This window comes from Scomber scombrus, chromosome 15 (genome assembly GCF_963691925.1).
Source record: "Scomber scombrus chromosome 15, fScoSco1.1, whole genome shotgun sequence".
NCBI lineage: Eukaryota > Metazoa > Chordata > Actinopteri > Scombriformes > Scombridae > Scomber > Scomber scombrus.
Genome location: NC_084984.1, coordinates 17,111,010 through 17,136,315, shown reverse-complemented (window position 1 = coordinate 17,136,315; position 25,306 = coordinate 17,111,010). Strand labels below are relative to the sequence as shown.

Here is a 25,306-nt window from a genome sequence, read left to right as displayed (position 1 = left end):
GGCGTCGCCTACACGCGGGCACTGGCGGCTTCCTGTCATTTTTTTTGTTGTTTTTTTAAAGGAGTTTTTGGTCCCTCGCTTTTCCCCACTTTCAACCTGTGTGAGGCTAACGTGGAAGGACGAGGGTAGAATCACAGGAGAGGCCGACTGAAGCCGGAGAATGTCTGATAGTGGGTTTGATTATGTCAGATATTTTTGATATAGAGTTGAAGAGGATGAGGGAAGAAGGGAGGACGACAGGTCAACTGTCCAAGATCGTCGTGGTGGGGCGGGTAAGACAGTCCAGCTGCTTTTTTTGATTGAGGATGAAGGAGAGAATCAGCCGCCTGGAAGATAGCTGGAAAACTCTTGATATGCTGTTGATAACGTGGCGAGGGATAGCGGTACCGTGGCAGGAAATCAGCTCAAAAAAACTAACAAAAAACAAAAAAATGTTTAAAAAAAACCAAAACACTGAGTTTCCTGTCTGATCAAGAAGATGTGCTTGGAGCCGACTGGAGTGTATAGAGCATCTTGTAGGCAGCGCAGGCCCAAAGGTGTAAAAGAAAAAAGGGGAAAGGGGGTCCCTCGCTGGGGCTCCGGCTACAGTCTGGTCCCGCGGTTGAGTGTGAGGTACTACTGTACAGCTGATTGGTCCGAGCCATCAGAAGTAAAGAGCGGGCTCGCTGCTGTAGTCAGACAGGGAGGAGCTGTCTGCCGGTGTGAGCTGAGGAGAGAGGACACATATTTAAAAGTCATGGTGTTACTCCTACACACTCCTGTTATATACACTGATGTTTCTGTCCTGTCCTGGTTTTGGTTCTGTTCATGTTGTCTTGTTGAAAAATGTATAAAGAAATCCTGCTCTGCAGCTACAATAGGATCATTGTCATTCATCAATATTAGAAAGAATAAAAACAGACTAGTTTTACTTCTTATGAGCAGAAAAATGCTTCAAGAAAAGACCTGAGTCTGAATTTAAGGCATGAGTATCATTTTATCCAGTCATTTTATCCATAATCAAAGAGTAATATGGTCCTGCAGCACCAAAAATCAATACACTAAATTGGAACCATTTTCATACAATGAAGTACTGAAACAACTAGTTTATCAATTGGTTACTCAGCAATAATTGATGTTACATTTTTGTGGTTGTTTATCAATTAAAAATCCCTCACACTTTCCATTCTCAAATGTGAGGTTTGTTCCTTTTTTCAGTTTTATATAATTGTAAATTTAATATGTTTTCTGATTCAGGTCTGGAAGTTGAAACTGGGAGCTCCAATCGGAGAGCCCGGTATTCCACTCTAACACAGAAACTTTAAACTACTTTTGATGAATTAGAGTTTTCTCTCACCATGACTTCCTCTGTCATCTGCCTCTGTTGAGCAGCGGCTTCTTCCTGATGAACACTCTCATCGTGTTTGTGCTCCTGCCAGGCGCTGAAGTCCACAGCGTGCTTGGGAATGTAGCTGGAAAGATCTGAAGACCAAAAAAAAGACAATGTTTATTATTCAAATGTTAATTACCTTGTTTTCCTGCATGTGTTGCCCGTGTTATTGTATTTTAACTTCAGCTTTTACTATGATTTTAATAGTCATTCATTATCATTTCTAGAAAGGTTTTTGTATTGTTCCCTTTTTGTGCATAATTAATGTATTTTCCAATGACAAGAACACCTAGCAGTTATTTATAAGACACTATTTTTACTGAGCACATAATGTTGAATGTTGCAAGTACCAGAAAATGAGCTGATGAGGTCAAAGTGAAAACAGAAACTGCACCAAAACTAATCATAAGTCCAGATCACATTTTTCACATGTAGTTCACAGTATGAACTGTAGGGGTCTCTGTCATCATATGTAATCTCTGCTCGGCTACACTCGCACTATGCAAGTGAGGGTAGTGTCATGTAATAATGAAGTGATGACCATTTAGTCTGGTTATGTATTTCAACTAACTTGAAAAAAAAAAATCAAATTTTCAAATCTAAATCTCCCTCTTCATCCTTTTCAGATCTTTTCTGGACAAATTCTCCATCAGATTCTATATATGCTTTATAAAAGTGGGAAAAAAGGTTTTTATATGTATTCTCTATGATTATCCAACACAAAGAGGGAAAGCGGTAAAGTGGCTGAACTTGGTGGAAACATACAAATATACAACAGTGTGGACTCAAAATTACTACAAAGTCAACTTTTCACTTCTGTGTGCTGTACACTGATAAGAAATAAAATAATAATACAGTAAAAAAATAATATAGGAGTTATCTTCCTCCCTTATCACTGACCCCATCTTCCAATATGATTTTGCAGCCTTTTACACTTTGTAATAATTAATTTACTTGGTAAACAAAGTTTCATCATGGAAAGTGCAGTCGAGATATATTCCTCTGGACTGAAGTGTGGTGGTAAAAACAACAAAATAAACGAAAGACTTCATCCCACGTTTGTTTGACGTCGTCTCACCATTGCTGTTGGTCGTGGTGAAACTGGGTCGAGGGATGTGGATTCGTCCCACCATGCTGGGCTGTTCGTCCGCCGCCTTCTCGTCTCGTCTGTCCTCCTCCTCCTCGTCCCCGCTGTCCCACACGCTGCTCTCTGACGGATACTCGTATGTGCTCTGGAGACTCGACTCGTTGAAGGAGATCTTGAGCTGGAGGAGACACAATTTTGGTAAAAAATTGAATGATTATCTATTATCTTTGACATGTTCGAAATGCTTTGATTTGGCAAAAGTGTTACTGTCCTAATAATCAATAATAAAAAAAACAGAGGGGAAACAACCAACAAAACAAATGTGACCAGTTGATAAATGACATTATTTTTTCCATTCATATTGTAAATGCAATATAACACTGATTTCCCCTGGCACCATATTTTGTTTTCACTTCCCTGGCACCACAATAAGGAAAATAACACCAGTCACCAGCCTAATGCCAGTAAATTTCGGCCAAGGTTCATTTACTTTTGGCGGGGGCCCGATTTAGAGCGACTATCTGATTTAAAATATCTTCTCGGCTGGCAATAAAAAAAAGGAGACAATAAAGTGCAGCCATTTCCTGCTTTCAAAAGGCCGTCGACTGTTCTCACCTTAAAAAACTTGTCGACCACTTTCAGCAGTTTACTCTTGGCCAGCTGAAGTAGGTCTGGGGCGCCGAGAAAAATTAAACCTCCCCCTACCAAACTGTGCACAGCCACAAATAAGTACAACCATGCCCTCATCCCCAAATCTAGTATCATGAATGCAAATTTAATCTGTAAACATGATTGACAGAGTAATGTTAGTAAGTTAGTAATGGTCTAATAACTTGTTTTTCCAGATCTTTTTACCATATTTCTCAGTCTTCAACAATAAATGGATTTTGCTCAGTTATAAATATAGATTTCCATACATACAGTATGTCACGTAATTACAACAGTGCCATCTCCATGACAACAGAGCAAATGCCATCCGCTGGTGAAGACCGTGAGATGTAGTCTGGAAATGTGATCCTTGAGCAAAAAGTTTTGTTTTGTCAAATTTCGCAAACAAGCCAAATCCCTTTTTGGAGTTTAGTCAATTCCAAAACGTGTTACAGTTCCCACGAATCCCCCCACACCCCTCACATCTCCATATTTTGAGTTATGGGGACAATATACCGAAAACAGACGGTTTATTTCAAAATTCCTGAATTATTTTATCATAGAAATATGAAAAAGAATGAAAAGAAAGCTCACATTTTTGTATATTTGTATCAGGGCCCCTGGCAACTGAAGGGGCCCTAAGCAGCCATTTAAAGCTTCTGCAAGCCAGCTCTTTGTTTACAAGCCAGATTTGTTTAGTAAGAAAACAAACCACCTGCTGTTGACTATTTGCTTGCTGAGTTGTCTGGCAGATCACTCGCTGAATCAGGCGGGATTTAAAAGTATCTGATATCCTAACACTTCAAAGCACAGATTTTCATTTAATACTGATGCCCATTACATCACCCTCCTCCAAGAATGCTGCTTTTTTTTTTTTTTTTAATGACCGCAGCAAACATTAACAGGTTATAACTTCCTTATTGCTCTGTAATTGCATGGTCTATACTAAACATTATGACATGGCTCTGCCCTTTGCTCACGCTGCAGTAAAGCCAGTATAGCTCGACGCGAACCAACTCCCTCATAACTTATTCAACAGAGCTTTTAATTGGGATTCTAATGGAGCCAGCTGCAGTCAGTTGAGGATGCGTGCACTGTACTCTGTGTGTCCTCTAAGTGGGACAGGTGGCTGCCTCGCAGGAGCTTCGGGGGCCTGTGATTGATCGTCTCGGGGCGTTCTCTGTAAGACATGTCTGTTTGGCAACACTTCAGTGGTCTGCAAACAGAGCTTCGTGGGCTGAGACGAGCTCTCGCACTTTGCTGCACTGTGTAATCAAACAGGAAGTCTGCAGACAGAGACCTCAGTGGTTTCAGCTGTCAGTGAGTGTCTCAAAGGGAGACATCTCGCCCCTTTAGAGGAATGTGACAGGTTCTCTGAGAGGTTCCTGATACAATCAAGCTTTCAGGATATCATTTAAGTTGCTGTCTAGACATTTGATGAAACTCAGTCCCATTCAACATGTGCCTGTTTCAATAAGTTTTTTTGTTTGGTTTTTAGTTTAGTTTTTTTTACAGGCACTTTAAAAAAGGATAGACATATTTCCATCAATACACCTCTACTTAATATCAATGTTGTTTTCTTTTCGCCTCATGTCTCTTTGGGCCCTCATAAACTTAGGAGATACAGTTTGAGGATTGCAGAAAATGCCACAAATGGTTTCTAATAAGTTACTTTTTATGTCCTCTGGCCACACGTAGGCATTGCAAAACCTTTATGGTTTCCCCTGAGTTGCCATGGCGTTGACAGCTGATACCCACATGCATATATACATATAACAGCCGGTTTGTCCGTGTCTTCACCAGGGTCGTCAGCTGACTGCTCTTATCGTACTGTACCTGGCTCCATCTACTCTGCTGGCCCTGATCTAAATCTGCCCTAATCTCCATCACAAGGCCACATGCCAACAACAGCACCTCTGACTCAAAACCGATGAGGGTTAACACTTAACCTCCATTTAAAAACATTGTGCTTGTTCCAAATACTTCCAACTTCTTAATGAGCGGTCTCAGTCATTATGAGTAGGTCTGTTAGAGTATATATATATATATATATATATATATATATATATATATATATATATATCATTAAGAAGTTGGAAGTATATATATATATATATATATATATATATATATATATATATATATATATATATATATATATATATATGGAATGTGTCTGTGAGCTTGACTGTCCAAAAGAAATACTACAAATGTACAACTTACTTCTATATCTAAACAGATTTGAATTGAGGACTTAGAGGCTCATGATAGGTGTCTACAGATTCAGGCCAAAGAGTAGAGTCTTTAGATTAAGGACAAGGGTTTATAGATTCAAGAGTAGAGTCTATAGATTCAGGACAAGGATTTATATATTCAAGAGGGGAGTCTATAGACCTATGATAGAACACAAGTGTCTACAGATTCCAGTCAAGGATCTATAGAGTAAGGACAATGGTCTAAACATTGTCTATAGGGTCTATAGATTCCAAATAAAGGTTGACAGATTAAGGACGAGGATTGACAAATTTTAGATGGTCAACATATTCCAGATAAAAGGTATACAGATTAGGGACTATTGGTCTAGAGTCAACAGGTGAGTTTGAATAGATCCAGGTCAGAAGTCTACAGTTGGTGGTCTGTTGATTCCAGACAAGGATCAGTGGTTTCAAAATCATAGTTTATAGATCGAGGATGATTCTAAAGATAGAGGAAAAATATCTATCAAGAGGACGAGGATATAGTCAGCATGAGGGGTCTACAGATTATGGACAAGGGTTAATAGATCACGGATTAGGATCTATAGATTCAATATGAGGTTCGTTGGACTAACTGTACAATGGTCTACAGATGGTTGGGAGTCTACACATCCAGGGTCTATAGATTCAGGACAGTGGTCTTTAGATTCAAAATGAGTGAAATACATTTATGATGGGAGCCTACAGATTCTGTATGAGGGTCTATCAACACCAAAGACAAGCCTTCAGATGGCACATTCTACATTTCTAAAAGAACTTCTACTTCGAGAAGCTCCTTCACTCCTCTCCAATAAACATTTATAATCAGGTTCTGATTATTTAATTGATGGTAATATCTGATTAGAGCTGACACAAAAACATACATAACATAATGATATCAGTGAATAGAGCTGTATCATTTTACACTCACATTTCATTTGGGTCACATGATGAAGTGGAGCTAGACAAGGGTTCACCGATCAGACTGTGAACTTTACAAAGAGCCTTTACAATTGTACTAGTCAGCTATTTGCGCTATTCCCCATGTTAAATATAGTAAAGTTTAGCCTGTGTCTTTTGCTTTTTATTCACAATGTTCAGCTATATCAACTGTCTTATTTTCTGCCTCAAGTTTCTCAAAGTTTAACACAATTATACTATAAAGCTGGAAAATTAGGATGGCAGAAAAATCTATAGCTCCTGCAGATATGCCTAACCCATTCATTGAGAAGATTAGAAGTGCATATAGATGTGATGGTTTGAGACAAATAAGGCACATTTTCAGTACATAGTTTCTTCCACTCATTGTTTCCATTTCCATTTTAGTCACTGGATTTTCATTGAAACATCTTTTTCCTACTTTCATTCCCTCTGACAGCCAGACTAGGTTTCTACATTAGTATTCAGCCAAAGAGTGTAATATGCAAAACAAATTCAACCCTGTGTATAGATACAGGCCCAGTCCCAGACACTTCCTATTTTTAGCCCCAAAATCTCTCTCTTTTAGTTCCTGCGTTAAATCTAACCCCACAAAAAGCGTTTCCTTGCTGAATTGGCATCCTGTCTTGGAGGAAGTCTAGGATACTAAAAGCCAGTCTATCAATAAATCAGACTGGCCGCTGGGCTCGCTTCCTCTTTGACTGTCTTTCACTTTTCTTTTTGTCTCATCTACTGGCACGCTTCTCACATGAGACTCTTTTTAGATGAGACACCTTTCCACAAAAAAAAGAAAAGAGGAACAAAACGTAGGGTAACAGAAATTTGATCTTTATATATGTAAAAAAGATATCTCTCACAGTCTGTTGCTGCTCATGTCTGAGCTTCAGTTGCAGGTCTTTTTCATCTCTATGATAAAAGGCTGCATCATGGAAGAAGAATTGATTTGTCTTCTGTCCTCAGGCTGTAGGGCAGACCAGCAGAGGCCAGATTCAGGCAAACAGGGGCCCGACACAGGCTTGCTGGAGCTCAGCCAGGATGCTGTAGCTCGACTAACCACTAATAACTAATTATTTCGGTTTTGTTTCATATTTATTAAAGGCTGACTATGTTTGTGAGAAGGTGATGCTTTGTGTCATCTCATTATTAATCACAATAATGAGTCTTTTGTCTGGAAACTTGATTTGAAAAAAGCACAGAAGATTCCCACTCAGGAGGTAAAGAGATCCTGTGTGTGTGAAATGAGTTTTGGAAGGAAATGACTGACTGATCTGAATATTCAACTGGAACCTAAGGTACTTTTCTTACAGTCATACCCTCGGAAACTTACAGTAAGTTGAAAAGAAGTGTCCAGGTTCAAAAAGTTTAAAAGCCAAGTCAGTTGCTGCCCTGAACTGGAAAAAGACTGATAAGCAAGAGATGATCAGTAAGAAATATGGCACATTGTCTGTGTTTGGAAGAAAATAACTTACACTTTGATGTGCAAACTGGAAAGAATCTTCCCATGCACTAAAATCTATATGATTATATGAAGAACTATATGAAGAAAGGTCTGGTTTTTGAATATTTTTCTGTGGGAATATTTCCTTTTGTTTTTTCTGTGTTAATGTGGAAAGTATTGCCTTTTTCATTTTCTTTCTATACTTTTTATTAAATGTAATTTCTTTACTGTATATGAAACAGAAAGTAAAAGTTAAAAGTGTTCAAGAGGCAAGTAAAATCATTTCAGCTATGTGGTCATTTGTTTTACACTCTATAAAAAAAGAGGGGGTTTTCAAGCTGATTATTTAATGAAAATGACTCATTAGGACTGTGGTTGTGAGCTGCAGCATCAGCTTCATGACACCTAGGCTGAGACTTCAGCACGCAGAGTGAAAAAAGGGGAAAACATTGAGCTGATTAAATCATATTTCTACTGAAACCGATCCCAAAAGATTTTTTCAACTACATTTCAGCTGCTGTATGATTTGGTTGTCTGCGTGTTGTGCATGAACCCAAAGGGACGCGGGGAAGACAGACAAAAGGAGAAGTGAGGGAGAGAGAGAGAGAAAGAGGAAGAAGAGAGTCGCAGATGAGATTGTGTCTTCATAATGTGCCACGGCCAATGGGCGAGACGGGAGCTGCGCCAGGAATTTTTTCCAGGCCACCCAGCATGGCGTGTCCTCGTTTGGTGAAAAGTGGTTCCTACTGAATGGACACACACACACACACACACACACACACACACACACACACACACACACACACACACACACACACACACACACACACACACACACACACACACACACACACACACACACACACACACACACACACACAGAGGGCCAGTTCTCTGGTAGTGCCGATGAACTCAAAAGCTGCTGAGTTACATCACTATTTAGGCACAGTGGCGCAGCTCTTTCGAACCACTGAGTGTGCAGCAGTAGCATTACGAGTTTTTTTTGTATTTACATGATGCGCGTCCGACTGGGTGTGCAACTTTTCAAAAACTCTTTCTATATTTATCTCAGTTGTTCCAGGTAGCAAAAGGGCGAGGTGTTTGCATTTGTGTTGGCATTGGGTGTGCACCTGCTCATATACAGTATGTGTAAGTAGGTACAGTCAGTGCTTCTGGTGTGTGAACAAAAAGTTAAACTAAATGCAAATTTCTGCCTAATATGACACATAAAAGTCCTCAAAGTAAAGGTGCGTGACCAGATATCTGATAAGAGGTAATCTGCAGCCAGGTAGATAATATTAGAACAGCACCACAATGAACCGGCTGAGGAGTTTAGCTGCAGCTGCATTAGACGAAGGATAATAAAGCCACGTGCTCAAACAAAGCATGTGCTGCAGTGCTTCTCCACTGTGCTGGTAAATCAGGATAACTAGTGTGAACTGAACGACCACTTTTAGGGGAGACAAAGTGATGGGTGCATTATTAATGATCAGATAGAGGATATTTGCATTTCAAAAGTCCACTCTCTCTTTTATGTTTTTTTTTAATCACCATCCAAGACATTCAAAGAAACTCTTACTTTGACCAGCTGCACCACTAAAACAAGCTTAAAAGAATATTCAGACTTTTTTTTGGGGAAGATTTACTTTCCTACTCAGTCAGAAGAGTTTTATCTCTGTATGTTCAAATAGGCCCAGGACAGCGTTAACTCTGAAAACTGCTTGGGAAGATATCATCTCACACAATCAAACATAAGCAGAAATGTAAAATAGTAAGACTGTGGTTTAATGAGCAGTTTGGAAACGTATGATGTTAGCTGAGGTATTTCAGGCTATTCTAAACACTGCGGCAAAGCTCAATTCAATTGCTTCCATTGTATTGGGGTGGAGGCACAAATCTCAGAGATGGTCCTATACTCCCAAACCTGGACAAATAAAACCAAACCTACCAACTATGGACCAGGAGGAAAGAGCTAGTCATGTATTTCATGGGATAAAAGTTCACCTCTGTTATCCGCCCTCAACATGCTGTCAATGGTCGCTGATGATGTGAAATTTATGTTTCAGGAAACTTTGAAATTCCTGTCCGAAAGTAACAGATGGGATACTTGTGCAACACTGCAACAGCCACAATACAACCGTACAATATGTTGTCATTTCTTTCTGTTGCCTTCAGTTGTCTTTATTTCCTGTAGTGATTAAATTCGACTGAACTCTCTTCTGTGAAGGCAACCATGCCAAAACTATGCCACAAGTACACCTAACAATGACTGGATCATGAGCTTTTGTTGTTGCAACAAAGTGATCTTACTTGTAGTCACATTGTTTTTAGTAGTTATGAATAACTTGTTAGCACAACACACCTTAAAACTGAAATGTCTTCAATGAGCTTACAACAGAAACAGCAAACAAAACAAGGATTCAATGTCAATTTCCAAACCCAAATACCAGACCTTTAGGTAACCCAGTCAGTGATGCCAGTGTCCCGAAATATTTAAGTTAAAAGGTCAGTGCACACCTGAGCTACAACCAAACTGAATGTGATACAGCCATGTCAGCGTAGAGCAACTGAAAACCTGTAATCCATGCAGTGGATCAAGGTCTAAATGTACGTGCTGTTGTGTAAGTGTGATCAGAGTACTCATCACAAAGCTCTGAGCAAATGTGAAAGTTAAGAGCAAATGCTTCAAGTGCTACAACCACAAATGTTCACATCACTTTAAAAATTGTAGAAGCTCATAAACTCATGTAGGTGGAAGGTTTTCCCACAGTGTTAGATTCGATCTGTGGCAGTAAAAATGAGAAAATAAATGAGATAATAATATCTCTCAGCTAAGGTTAACATTGTTTATTATAACCGATTTATACTATTAATAATCATGATTTGTAGCTCATTAGATGCCTGGTGCAGAATCTGGATTTGGTACCTCTGTGTTAGGATACTAGCTAGGTAATATAGTTTTTATTTCCCCATCCCAAACCAAACAGTGCCTTTGAATAGTGCTACACACGTTTGGACATTGCCTATGACAGCTTTTAACAAGTGTAGTCATTGTGCAGATTATGAGACGTCGTAGGTCTTGGTTTTTTGATGACAGATGTTTTAATGGTGTGTTTGTGTTTGTTTAACCTCCACAGATGCATCAGATGCAAAGACAGCATATCCTATTCTCTACTGAGAGATGTGCATGCTGCAACACATACCACTTTCCCAACTGTAAAATGCTGTTTAATCATTTGTGAAGTACTAAATCATGTTGCAGAACATGTTCAGATTGTGGTTCAACAGGAAGGTACGTGTGTTACTTCTTTCAAGTTTCCTTATTCAGTTTAATTATATTGTATGTTTGAAACTTTATGAACCTTTCTGTTTTCAACATGTCTTGGTCTGTCATTCCTCCCTGGAATTTGAAAGCTAAAACATATAATTCACTGATTTCCTCATATTATGAAACTTTTGGGAAGTATGACTCCTAAAGGTTGACATACTTTTGCACACAAGGATAATTTAATGTAGACAGTGTAGCATTTATGATACTGTAATGAATGATTTCCAAAATATGTGAAAAACAGACAGAGTTTCAATTGCCATCTCTTATCAGTCTGACATGCCTGTAATCAGGAGGTAGTTGTGCTATCAGTTACTTCAGGCATTTCCTCAAGCAAGGTATGACATTAATATATATACTTTGGACCTCCATTATGTGTATTCCCAGTATGCAGGTCATTTACAATAAATATAGAATAGAATAATATAGAATAAAGCACACTAGAAAACTTTCTTAAAAGTCGAGTCCCAAAGCCAATCAGCAGAAATGATCCAATCCCACCAGAGCCAGACATCATGGAGGTCACCACATGTACAGGGAGTGTTTATGTATTGCTTGACTGTTGTTTGTTTATATTTGCCTGTCCTGTTTCATGAAGGTGTTTATGAGCTGCACCTGACTACTTACATTTTATTACAACTTTTATTACAACAAACATTGTGGCCTACATAACCCTCTCCTGTACAAAGTCAGCAGTTGGGTAGATCTATGTATATATTAATAGTTTGTTCTTGTAGCTTTAGGTTTTAGGACATTTTCTCCGTTTTTAATGCATTAAAATGTTATGGGGGAAAAAAGTTGTGTTCTTAAATTTGAAGAAAAAAAAAATCTAAATCAAAGATCCATTTTTATGTTATCTATAAATTTTGCTACTCTGCATTAATAGAAATAAAATAAATCTAGCAACACTTGGACAGTGGTAGAGTATGTGACTAATACATTGTTAATTAAATAACACTTCTAGTCTACTCCAGAGTGAGACAGGATTGGTTGCCTCGATACCAGTCTGGACGAGTTATTTATTACCATTTGATTAAGACAGATATCATAATGACTCTGTCTATCACATGAAGGCAGAGTCCATCCAAAATGATATTCACAACGAGCCTGTTGTAGTGCGTTGCGTGCATTCATTCTTCCTGCTTGAGGTGGAGACTTTAACAATAAAGTGAACTAGGTCAACCTTTATTATATTAATTAATCAGGTATGATTGAGAATAATTCACAGTCTACATCTTAATACAGTGGAAAAAATAGGGAAAAATGTGTGTGTGTGTGTGTGTGTGTGTGTGTGTGTGTGTGTGTGTGTGTGTGTGTGTGTGTGTGTGTGTGTGTGTGTGTGTGTGTGTGTGTGTGTGTGTGTGTGTTTGTTTTGACTGTGCTCTCAGGGTTGGATTATTCGATTGACAAATAAGGGATGGGACACATTTACCAAACTTGTGTGTATCAATGAGCCCCCAAAATAGATCTTCCTCAGACCAGTGGGGGGGTTTTGTTAATAATTTGTCCCATCTAGGAACATTAGTATTGATAAGAATGAGCTGGCACAGACTGTTACAACTGCACCAGATTGTACAGTAAGCTGACACCAGCCGGGTGGAGATCGAAACCTTTCAGCAATCTACTCATTACACACACTGTCATTGTGGAAGCGTTTAAGGCATTTAATACATAAAAGCTTACATCTGGACTCTCGTATGGAAGCGTTGACGGGCGGGTACGCCAGAAAAACAGCAAAAAATCAGGACAAAGAAAAGAATCAGGGTCAAGCATCTTTCTATAAGGAGGATCTATATCATCAAATTAAACAATGGCTTATTTTTTTCATTACCTTTTTCCTACATACAGAATCAAAAAATGAATCATCAGTGGCTTCAACAAACACTGTCTGCATCATAAAAAACAAACAGTGAAAGAAAAGCCAATGGGTGTGTCTCAAATCGGTCCCTAGGTCAACTGGTACTGAATAGCTATATAGTCTATTGGATTCCCTGCGGTGATAAGGTTATTGTTTCAGTGAACTTTGGGACTTAGAGATGAGTCAATGATCGACATGGTTTCTAGGCAGCACATGACGGTGCATGGATGGTGTTTAAATTCATGGCAACAGCAGCAAAATGACGTTCTTGAAGGGTGAAATGACGGCTCATTAACAGAGTTGTCTGACTTACAATGGGCAGGTTTTTTTCCTCATTTTTTAAAAAGGATGATAATTAATACAGCAGAACCGAAATATTGTCATTATATTTGTTTGTTTTTTCAAAACTCGATGTCTACATTACCCACAAAGCAACTCCACCACCAACAGCTTGGTCACACATTCAGCTGTGTCACGCTAATAGTGGCTAATATAGCCTGGAGCTGCTAGCCTCCTGCACAGATGAGGACTGGTCTACAGAGATCTGCTAACCTCACTACTTTCTAACTCCACACCTCCACCCCCCCAGATTTCTTTCATTTTCAAACCAGTAGTTGAATAAAGAGAAGCTCTGGAAAAGGTGAACTAATAAACAAGAAATGGAAACTATTATTTTAGTTTTAATGTTAAAATTAGACAATATACTGTTTATATACTCCTTTGGATATTGACCTGTCATAGCAGGAAAAACACAGGTAGAACTTGGAGAGTTCAAGCACACAATACTGCAGAGATACCATGCACTATACTGGGATCATACATTTGGAAAAACTAACTGGGATTAAGCCATCATTATGTTAGAAATTGCACCTGTGCTTTTCCTGCTTTGACATGTCAAAATACCCGCTGAGGAGAAGCTCTATGAGATGGTTCAAGTCAGAAATGATCCATGCTGGGGTGAAATACACCAATAAGTGACCAAAGTAAAACAGAAACATGTCTGGGGACTTTTTCAGCCTTGTACTTAAATAACTGACCTTGGCTTCACACTGGGCCTCATGAAAACATAGCAGTGCCCTCTTAAAACAGCATAGGCCTGAGCTGTTTGGGTCTCTACCCACAGAAATACTGATTTAGGTTTAGCTGATTACAGAGCGTGCTCACCAGGAAACCCGCTGAAAACATCTTTATTAGACAATGTTTCAATCTTACCCGGTTCTTCACCAGGTCAAAACGCTCCTCGTAACAGCTGTTTCATCCATTAATTACAAAACTACAACATCACCACCGATGTAACAATGTCTGTGTGTGTGTGTGTGTATGTATGTGAGACAGAGACGTGTGTGTGTCCTTATCCTGGAATCCTAATGACAGGATAGAATGGCTACGGCTCGTGTTGCCCTAGCGACAGGCGCCATGGATATATGACAGAGGAAAAACGGGAAAGTGGAGGTAGAGGGAGACAAATGTGCCACATTAAGATAGACTCCTTTTGATTATGTAAACAGGAAAACAAATTATTAAGAGCGTCAATGATTCACATGCCAACGAGCAACCGCATAAACAGAAATACCATTTACATATCGCACTTCTCGGGCCCAGGACTAGGACTTGTTAACCAACAGAACACTGAGGTGGATTACTCACAGCCTCCATGGAGAGAGAGAGAGCATTTGAATAAAATTTACATTACGCACAAAAAAAAAAAACCCACCACACACAGCCTCTGATTCTCAACAGTGTTTTGCATCAGTAATTGAGGAAAAAGAATAGGATGTATTCTTCGGGTCATTGGAGTAGCTTCTAACATCAAAAAATATCGATCGGGTGTATGTTTAAGCCAATGGTATGGAGGGGAAAAAGCACTCAAAGAGACTACATGTGTCAGAAGTCAGTGGTTTCTACCTGCCTCTTTCGGTCGCCCACTCGTTTCTTTTTATAAACTTTCAAAAAGCCCTGTCTGTTAACGTCCTGCGCTTTTAGCCTCTTCATCTTCTTACTTGTGCACTCTCAAAACCCACACACATACACACATGCAGACACTGAATTAAACATGACTACGATAGTGGGGCTTGTTGGCTGAATTCTAATTACACCGACTTTACAGGGTTGCACATGTGCCTCGGGGCTTTGTGGTAGGCGAGCGAGTGTGTATGTGGAACTTGCTGTGTGTATGAGAAACAGTGTGTGTGTCCACATCCTGCAGCCACAGAGCCTTCGGAAGAAATGACTGTTAAGAGGAAATTTGCACCATTGGTGATATCAAATGATAAAAACAGAACAGAAGTCTCTCTCATGTGACAGCCTGTGAGAGAAGTGTCATTCCGATGTTTTAAAAGTTGGATTGTGGGATTTTGAGTGAAGGACCCCTTCCTCTAAACACCAAGGCCATCCTGGTGCCTTAACTGCCTCACTACATGCATCTCCTCCTCACTACACAAGACAACAGTATCTCACCTGACAGCTAAAAGCGTTTCTTAACAGCCTTTAGATATTTTGGAAGCAGGAAAAGAGTGGTGAGTAATACAGCTGCTCAGTATAGAGCCACAGGAAGTGAGGTAAGACTGTGAGAGAGTTGGTTCCAGGCCTTTAAAAGCCTCTGTGTTAATTCCTCATAATCTAGAAATTTGGTGACGTTCATGACTTCACTTCAGCTGAAGGATCTGATGTTCCTCAGAAAATTGAGTGAACTGTCTAACCAGTTGGGTTCATGAAACCTATTCTAGATAACTTAGATTTAAGACACCTGAAGACCTTCTTTTAAGCTTTAAATTTAAAGCTGCATTATGGAATATTTTGTATATTACCTACTGATCACTGATAATGTATAATCTGATCATTTCCCTCAGCTCTACACAGTGTTTTAGCCTTTTTAAGATCATAGTTTTGGTTTTACAGCCCACAACTTAACTGCTTTGGTAAATTCTCAGTAGCAGTAGCTAGCTGTTTGATAACCCTACTGTACACTACCCGTTAGCAACAAGCTGGTGAACACATTGGAACATTTGGCTGCTAAAAAAACAGATTTTTTCCTCTGGAGTTGTTGAAGAGCAACACAGATCCAAGAGTGCATATTGATCTTATATTCATCAGGAAGCAAGAAACAAGACTAGCATTTGCCAGGTTTTTAAGGTTATAGTAAGCACGTGTTGTTTAATTATATTCTAAATAAACCAGAAATACAGCCTTGTCAAACTGTTTACATCCATGTCTGTCCAGACTCATAATATCTTGAGTGAAGACTTTGAAGGAAGTTATTAAAAAGGTATTTCCTTGTACATGTTCACATGCTTGGCCAATAAAGCTGATTGTGGTTCAAAGTTGTAGCCATGACAGTAGACAGAGCTTCTGATATGGATGTTGCTGCAAAGAAGCTACAAATTGTGAAACTTGGATGCCTCTTACGCATATTCAACCCAGCAGCACAGAGGATAGAAGTGACGTCAACCTTCATCATTTTCTCCTATTTGTGTGACATTTATGTCATATTTAGTATTCTTGAGTTATGGCCGAAACATGTTTTAGGAAGTCACAATGGCCTTTGATCACCAAATTCTAATCAGTTCTTCCTTGAGTCAAAGTGGACATTTGTGCCAGATGTAATTAAATTCCTTCTTCCAGGCGTTAGTGAGATATCACATTTAGGAGAATGGGACGAAGTGAAGTCAAAGTGACCTTTGACCATCAAAATCTAATCATTTCATTATTGAGTCTAAGTAGACTTTTGCTCCAAATTTGAAAAAATCCTGGCCTGGACAGGAGGCTGGAGGCAGCTGGAGGCATAAACTTGTACATTTAACTACATTCAAAGTCAATTTCAGTTTCAGTTTTTACTTTTAAATTCCAACGTGATGTGTTGCCTGGTTCTTGAGGTTATTAAGTACAGGGAAACATCATAGACCTTAAAACAGATATTTGGTTTGGTATTCAAGGCACCAAGACTCAATTTTCTTTGGGAAAAGGGCAAATAACTGTTGTTGGACTGTTGCAATGAACATTATAGACTTGAATTACTTTAGCATAGGGAAATAAGGTGACTGGACATATAATTTAGTAACTCAAGTGGAGGATTTAGTGTTACTGACACAACATATTTTAGAGATACCACTCAAAACGAAACTGAAGCGTTTCCCTGTCTCTTCAACTCAGCCTGAATAAAGAAAAAAAAGCACTCAGGATAGTGGGCTGTTACTCTGAGAGGAAACCTCTTCTAAAAAAGCAAAGGGGGTGGGGTAGTAGGTTTCAGGAAGCGTAAGGGAGGAGAGATGGGGAATGTCTGCTGGGTGGTAAATAATTAAACACAATGGACTTTCACACCTGTAGCCCAGGCGCACAATGTAAATGTAGCAGTGTGCCCTTTCATCGCCCTTCCTGTGTTACAGAGAGCTTTTAACCATTTAGGTTGGGGTATTTTTAACCTGCTGTATGTATGACATTTAACCACAAGTTAAAAAAAACAAAAAACAAGATTCTTAAAACAAAAACGTAAGTAAATGTCCTTCACATTTATGCACAGAATAGGACGAATGTAGTCAATGCCACAATAACATGACTTTAATATCACTGGTGAGGAGGGAGACTAGTCATACTGTCTCCAATGTATTCATAAAGAATTCTTAGCTTTTAACTTTCTATACTTAATGGTAGGTACTACTGTTGCAGTGCATATTTTAGATTTAGGTTATCGTAACTCATGTATTTGGGTTTAATTAGTCCAGAAAGCAAAGAAGAAAGAAAGAAACATTATCAATTGTTGCTCTTTAGTCCTGGTCTGTTTCCTCTTCACACTGACTAAACATGACATCATGAATTGATGTCATTGGACAGTTTTGGTGACCGTCGTCCTGCATCATTGGCAAGCACCACATGGACCCCTGCTGCAAAATCTAATTCCCATGACTTACTTTGATGCAGCTTGTGTGTTTGTGAGCATTATTTGTCAGGACTGCAACTGGAAGATGAGGGCTCGTGCAAGAAAACACAGGCTTTGGTTGCACATGGGAATCTGTGCAAGACATCCTGGCACTGTCAATGTTCTATTGTGTGGTGGACATGTACATCTGGAACAAAAGACTTTAAACAAAGTGCTGGACCAAAGAACAAAATCTGTAAAAGGCAGAAGAAAATCCACACGCTGTATCTCCTAATGCAGATGTAGTTATAATGGGATATCACTCTTGATATCCCAGTCTGTGGACTTTATTCTGCCTTTTACTGTCAATGTTAAGGCCAGGCTTCTTTGTTTCAGTAGATTTAGTCTCAAACTGGTCAAGGCTACTATTTAAAAAATTACTTTTGGACGTGTATTTAGATTTTTCTGCTTTATTGCTGACTAGTTTTCCTCACTTGGTGTCTTAGGAGATCACTTTCTTGCCCGTTCCCACGATTAGCAGATAAGATTTGATAGCCGTTTAGAGTTTGAATTACTGTGAAAATCAAATATCTCCTATCATAAAATCCTGCTTTGATAACATGAATGAACCACAGTACAGTTCACTTGGAAGCCTTCAAACCAGCCTCAACACATTGAACCAATGTGCAGCTGCGTCCATCCATCTGATTTACTGTACAGTTGACAGGAACTAAACAAATTAACCAAACTTCTATTAAAACATCAGTCATAAATCTGAATAATTATCACTTTCAGTAACATACACACACTCCTCTTCACTAAACCTCCTCATTAGCTCGACAGTATAGTCATAATTACTCATAAACATGCTGCAGCAATTTGAAATTTTGTCGTTTGTGCGGTTCTTCTGCACAGATACACAATAACCAAAAACTTGGAACGGCGGGGGTGCATCGTAAAATCTCTTCCAACCTCCCTCCTCTGCATGTTGTGCTGACAAACACATGAGTCCCTCTCTTTTTCCCATAATAACTGGTCATATGGAGCAAAGCTTTCAAAAAACAAACCACTCCGCCCCCTCCCATGTCTTGCTGCCAGCTGCGTCTCCTTTCGACAAAGAGTCCACCACTAGGAAATTTAAAGAAATCAGCCAATCCGGCCCTGCGCTAAGTCAAGAGAACCCAATCCAATCAAATTGGAAATGGAAAAGTGAGTCAATCCTCGGCCTGTATATTTCACAAGAAAGCCGGAGTCGATTTTATGCAAATTCAGGAGTGATGCGGTACAAGAAGCCGCACTTGACCTACATAGCTCCTCCACAATTCCTTCCCCAATAGAGAGGAGGAGATCACAGGAAGCTGGAAGCAAGAGGACAGGCCTTATTAACCATCACCACAAAGGAACAAAGGAGTGCACTGTGGGGAGAGGAGGAAAAAACAACAAAGCAGAGTGGTACTTGTGGAGAGATAAAGATGACAGTGCAGGAGAGATAGTGCTGGATGTGGTCCACAATCTCCTACTCATACAAGTCATAAATCAGAACACTGCAGCTAGAGTAGTGTAGATGGGGTGGGATATTTTTTTGGAAAATATAGAGGAAGAGTTGATGATCTGCTTTGGTCAAGCTCTCTAGTCTTGACGTGCATATGGAACATTCTTTTCCAGCCAAGTCCGCTCGTAAAAAAAAAAAAGGAGGAGAAAAAAATGGGTTTGGGTTTGTCGGAAAAAGAAGGCTCACAAACCAGATCCCAGACCAGAACGCTGAGCGGAGGCCATTCTCAGAGGCTGCTCTCACACCGGACAAAAAAATCCACACAAATTATACAGCTCTGGCCAAGCCTCGATGCTTTTGTAATTGCCCAAGCATGCCCTGCCCAGAAGAGAAAAGAAAAGAGGAAAGAGAAAAAAAAGCGAGCCTTGATGATGACCGAGAGGAATGGACAGACAACAAAAGGAGAAATTGTTTGGTTTGGGAGTGACAAAGACAAAAAGAAGACAGGATGTGCTCTTGTTTCGTGGGCACACTCGCTGATAATCTACACACTCATTTAAAATAAAACAAAAAAACACCACAACCAGGTCGCAGCAAGGGTTGGACTTATTTGCACAAGTCTGCAGCCTTTTTTTAAATATCCATCATTATAAAGTCATGATCAGCAGGAAAGCATTGCCTAAACCCACAGAACTTTATTTTAAATTCTTACTCAAGGTCCCACAGTTTCCATTGACACTAAGTATATGATGCTGAATTACAGGGAAGTGTGGGGAAAATGCTGCACAAGACATCTACAAGTTCCTGTTTAAAATAATGCTGCAGCAATTACCAACAATCCATCCAGACTACTTCACTCTAAACTGATGTTGGGTAACGTTTTATGTTATTTTCCCAACTGATGATACAACGCTTGAGTTTCGGTACGGAAGCCAAATGTTGTCTTAAAAAGGATTGCGCCACAATTTTTTAAGTTTGTCTTTAAACAACATCAACAACATCGTTTTAGTACCAAAGCCCCTCTTTTTGTTTCCATACTTCCACCACAGCTCAACAGGAAATCATAGAGGGAATTTGATGCAAAAAAGACTTTACATGTAAAACTGTAAAACTAAGACTGCTGAAGCCTAATACAAGCTTCAAATGACTGTGTGGACACACTGTGGATTTTGTCCCCCCATCACCTACATTGAAAGCACATTTAAAAGGGGATCTTTTAACAGTGAGGAAAACCTCTTCCACTGTTCATAGAACTTGTCCTTTAACACCACATGCTGTAAAAGAAATGTGCCTAAGTTTTAATCGTCTAAAACTGACTCGTACAAAATGTGGTAAAGTTCAATACAGTTTTAAACAAGCTGATACAGAATGTCAAACTGTGGAAAAATGAATTTGAAATTCAAAAGGGACTTCAAGTGAAATTGGCAGGAAGTATCAAGAATATTGGGTGAGATAATGAAAAAAACGTACAAGATTTATTACTTCCTGCTTGCTGTCTTTTGTATACTTGTGTTATGCAAAGACTTTACAGTCAGCTCCCAGTCTTGTTTGATTTACTATCATTTCTCGAAGTGGAAATAGTCTAAACTGGTTCAATGCAAAATGTGATATAGTTTTAATACTGTTTTAAACAAGCTTTAAACAAGAATGTATGGAAGTAAAACTGTGGAAAAATGTTCTGAAAACAAAAAAATTTCAAAAAAGGTATATCAAGTGGAATTTGAGGAAAATCAAGAATATTGGTTGTGATGATTATCTAACCATAAAAGGTTTATTACTTCCTTTTTTGTCTCTTTTGTACACCTGTGTTAGAGAAATAGCAGTGAATCAAACGAGATCTAATTGACTGTAAAGTCTTTGCATTTGATAAAATCGTGACTGGCCCGAGTTCCTCGCCCTGCTTGTAAGAGGTAGTTGGATTTACTCTGAGAACAGAGGATTACAGCAGACCAGGTCAAGGAAACGGGACCGCGGCCCAGCGTCAGAGAGGCTGAGACACCGGCCTAGATTGAAGAGCTGCCAAAAGGCTAAAAATATTCAGCATTAGAGGCAACGTGGTGCTTTGTAGATCAGAAAGAAGTACTGTGATATTGCTGAACGCATCCTAGAATATAGATTTTTTTACATTTTAACTGAGAGTACAGTAGACTTTTGGAGGGAGAGTGAATGATGACATGTGTCAAAGGTCCAGGCTAGACTCAAACCCAGGATGCCATGTTGTATGTTTCACAGGGACCCCAGGAAGACTAGCTGACGTCAAGGCGTCAACTAAAGGGGACCCTAATAAACGAATACACACCCTGAGCATCTGAACCACCACGGTGCTCCTACAATGTGTTACACTACATAACAATTCAAGCCACAGGCTGCAATCTTTGACTGTCTCTTAATTACAGCTACCAGGGCAACATAAACACCACCAAGCTGCTCCAAACACTGCGTGGTATCTGAAAACAGCCACCAGCAACTCGCAAAAATTAATTATAAACATCCTCTGATATTTAATTAATCCCTTTATACAGATGAAACAGAGGCAATTTGAGGCAAGACCTTCGCCAAGCAAGCACCAGATATCTGATTAAGACTATTAGATAACTGTGATGCCCAAAAACACACTATCTGCTATCATTTAATTATCTCAGCTTTGAATGAAAGCACAGATTCATTCAAACTGTGCACGAATCAATATATTTGTCCAGAGACGGGTCAGCAACTGGCCCGAATCCCTTTTAGCCAGCTCCCGAGAACTGAATACAGCTTTGATGAGATTGTTCAGTCAATAGGCTTGGAGAGCCACCTAAACCCAATCATGCTCCCTGCGACAAATAACGCGCTTTTGTGGGACTGCAATTCCACAGCGAGGAGCACTGCGTGTCGCTCCAAGTGGCTGTGTAAACACATGCTTTTAATCCACTTAGGCGCTAAGGCCCGAGAGCAGGTCAAGTGAAGGGAAGTGAACATTTTAAGTTGCAAAGCATAACGCATGCTAAATAACTGGGAGGATTAGCCGTGAGAATGGGAACACTTAGATGCTCGGATCCTTGTGAAGCAAAGGTGAGCAGGGTGCACTGGCTCGGCTGTAGAGCAGAGCAAAGAGACACCGAAAGAGACACAGAGATGAAAAGAAAACAAAAACAGAGCGTTTCCTGTGTGACGCCTAACTACTAAATTTAGATCAGAGGGCACTGTAATGATTCCCCTCTGGAAGATTTGCCACATGTTATGCATACGATTGTAAGGACACAGGAAAATTGCTACCTTCTGTGTGCTGCAGAACATTTAATATGCATTCATTATTTATCAGATCTATAGCAGAGTGTGATTTAGTCTATCAGATGCAAGAGAATGGTGGAAAAAAAGGCCCATTTACAATGATGTACAACAAAAAGCAGAAAATCCTCACATTTAGGGAAGTGGATCAGTATTTCTGCTTGATGAATGGCTTAAATGATTCATTGCTATCAAAGTAGTTTGACTTATCAGTTAATCAACAAACCTGTCAGCACTACTCTCTGTAAAGATAAAGAGTACAATAGTAAACATGCCAATAAAACCACAAAATCTGGGTCACTTTTTTGCTCTCACCTTCTTGCCCGTGGAGCCCGTCTTGGTGAGGCAGGACTTTGCCATGGAAAGGTATCCACCGATGACCTCGATCTCCTCCACAGCAGGGTAGCGTTTCTTCAGCAGGGAGCCCAGCTGAGCGTACGGGGCCTGTGGGGGCGTGGACCCCGGCGGGGCCTCAGTTGAGGCTTCCTGCTGGGGCTCAGGTGAGTTCGGCAGGCCCTCGGGTTCCACCCTACGTTTAGGCACCACAGTGAAGGTGTTCCCCTTTTTCCTCTGCACCATGGGGCTGGGAACAGGGACGCGTTGAGGAGGTTCCACCTCAATGTCGTCTATGTTTGTTACTGGCAGCTGATCTGCAGGAGGTTTTTCTGGAGCTGGCGTGGGGATAGAAGGGGCAGGGGACAGGGTGGGAGACTCTGAGGGGGCCGGAGATGCGGCAGGTGGAGAGAAAGGGGGTGACGTTGGGATAGCTGGAGAAGAAGGGGGTGAAGAGAGGGCAGGTGGGGAGAAGGGAGCACGAGCGAGAGGAGGAGATGGAGACAGAGGTTGTGAGGTCGGAGGAGGCACAGGAGTTGTTGGAGGAAACGGGTCAGGCTTGGGTGACCTCGCCACCCTCTCCACCTGCTCCTGCTGCTTCTCCTCGTTCCTCTTTGAGGGTGTCTGAGCGTGCGTCAAGGTGGGGGAGGTTGGCACTCCTGGCATGGGCAGCTCCGCCGCTCTGTGAGAGGGGGAAGACTTGACAGGGCTTGGTGGCGTAGGTTGGCCTGCTGCAGAAGACCCAGCGAGATGGCGCTTGGGGATCACCGTGAAGGAGTTTCTGGACTGCAGGCGAAGGTTTGCCAGGGCCCGTGCCTGGGTGTCCCCGTCAGGAATTTGGGTGAGGTCTGGTTTTGGAGCGGGACGGATCTCAAAGTCAGAAGAGTTGCGCGACACCTTCAACAAGATGGGACTTGAGGGGGACTCGGCACGGGCACGACGGGTATCTGGAGAGCATGGCACCTTGGGACTAGGGGGGGCCACTGCGCCCTCCAAGTCTCTTTCTCTGGTGGGCTTGGTTTGCCCCCTCTCTGGCTCATCTCTGGAGGTGACAGCAGCACTTCCACTCTCCTCAAACCTCTGACGGAAGGAAGACACAGACTGTGGTGACCCGGTTGGGCACTGGGGGCTGCCCGGCTCAGAGACAGCAGGCTGTGGCTTTGGTTTGGAAGACTGGGGACTCTGGAAGACAGGCGAAGATGGGCCTGGCCTGGGCTTTGGCACCAGAACTGGATGTGGCTTGGACCAGGGTCTCTGCCTGCTGCTGGCACTACAATCCAGGTCCAGCAGGTTCTCTGTGCTGTGGGACTTCTTCTGCAGCTTCCCATAGTTGCTGTCAAACTTCTGCAGCATCCGACTCACCCTACCTTGACCATCACCTGTTTTGTAAGATGGGTGCTCATGATCAGGGCGACCAAGGGTGCTCAAGTTCTCCTCGCTCTTGCTTAACGTGGTGTCATAGATGACCACTTCCTTGGCTCTTATCTCCGTAACAGCACTCCCTCTGCGGTCCAGGAGGTCATTCAGAGAGCTATAACTACTGACACCGTTTTGCTGCCAGTTGGACCCGGCTTTCGCCCCCCCGCCGTCGGGAAAGTAATCCGGGTCCGACTCAATAATGATGATATTGTCGGCGCGGATAGTCCGTATACCGGGGACGCTGCCGTACAGCTCCAGTATGTGCTGGACCGGACGGGCGGCGTTTTCTCGGTCCTGCCGTCTCCTCCGCTCCTTCTCCAGCTTGATGAACGGGTTCTCCTCCAGAGGGCCCAGGCTCTCCTGTAGCACCAGGCTCTCCGGTCCGCCGTCCTCCCTCTGTGCCGTCCTCTCCGCGGCTGTCGACCGTGGCTCTTTGTTGTTGCTGAAGTGTTGGTTGGCCGTGGTGATGGTGTAGTTTCGCCCAGACCCACCACCACCACCGCCGCTGCCGTTGCTGCCGTTTACATTACCCGTCTGCTCGCCGTTGACCCGCTGCGGACCGGGGCTCGAAGCGCCGGGGCTCGTCTCCCCGGCACCGGCTCCTGCACTCCCGCCGCCCTTCGCTTTCCTCCTCTCCAGTATCTCTCGCTTCCAGGCCGGCATCCTCGGGCTCTCTTGCCCAGGCTCTTGGCGGAGGACGCGTACCTCTCCTCCGCCAGACATTTCAGAGGCTTTAACGGAGGAGGAGGGGGGTGAAGAGGAGAGAGACAGGGCTCCGGTGCGGCTATTTAACTTGTATCCGGCTCTGACTCTACCTGCAGCACCGTTCACCGCACAGTCACGCACATCCCCGCCGTCTCTTTTCTTCTCTCTCCTCTCCCTCTGCTCTCTCGCTGTCTCTGTCTCCCTCTGTCCCCACAGCCCCTGAACGCGGCCCCGCCCCTCCGCAGCGGCACGAGCGGCTTCGGCAGTCCCTTTCTTCGTTTTGATTGGTCGTTAAGATTTACGCACACGCCCCCTCCCTTTCTGCACGTTCACG

At 41.5% G+C, this 25,306-nt stretch overlaps 1 protein-coding gene across 1 annotated transcript; it reads right to left on the bottom strand.

Annotated features, from left to right (window-relative positions):
* Positions 1-112: 112 nt before the first annotated feature.
* tprn (taperin) lies at positions 113-25,114 on the bottom strand. Its single transcript, XM_062434252.1, has 4 exons — positions 22,831-25,114; positions 2,448-2,634; positions 1,337-1,461; positions 113-706 (listed from the first exon to the last, which is right to left on the bottom strand). The coding sequence occupies exons 1-4, from the start codon at positions 24,988-24,990 to the stop codon at positions 644-646; spliced, it is 2,535 nt and encodes an 844-aa protein (XP_062290236.1). The 5' UTR covers positions 24,991-25,114; the 3' UTR covers positions 113-643.
* Positions 25,115-25,306: the final 192 nt, after the last annotated feature.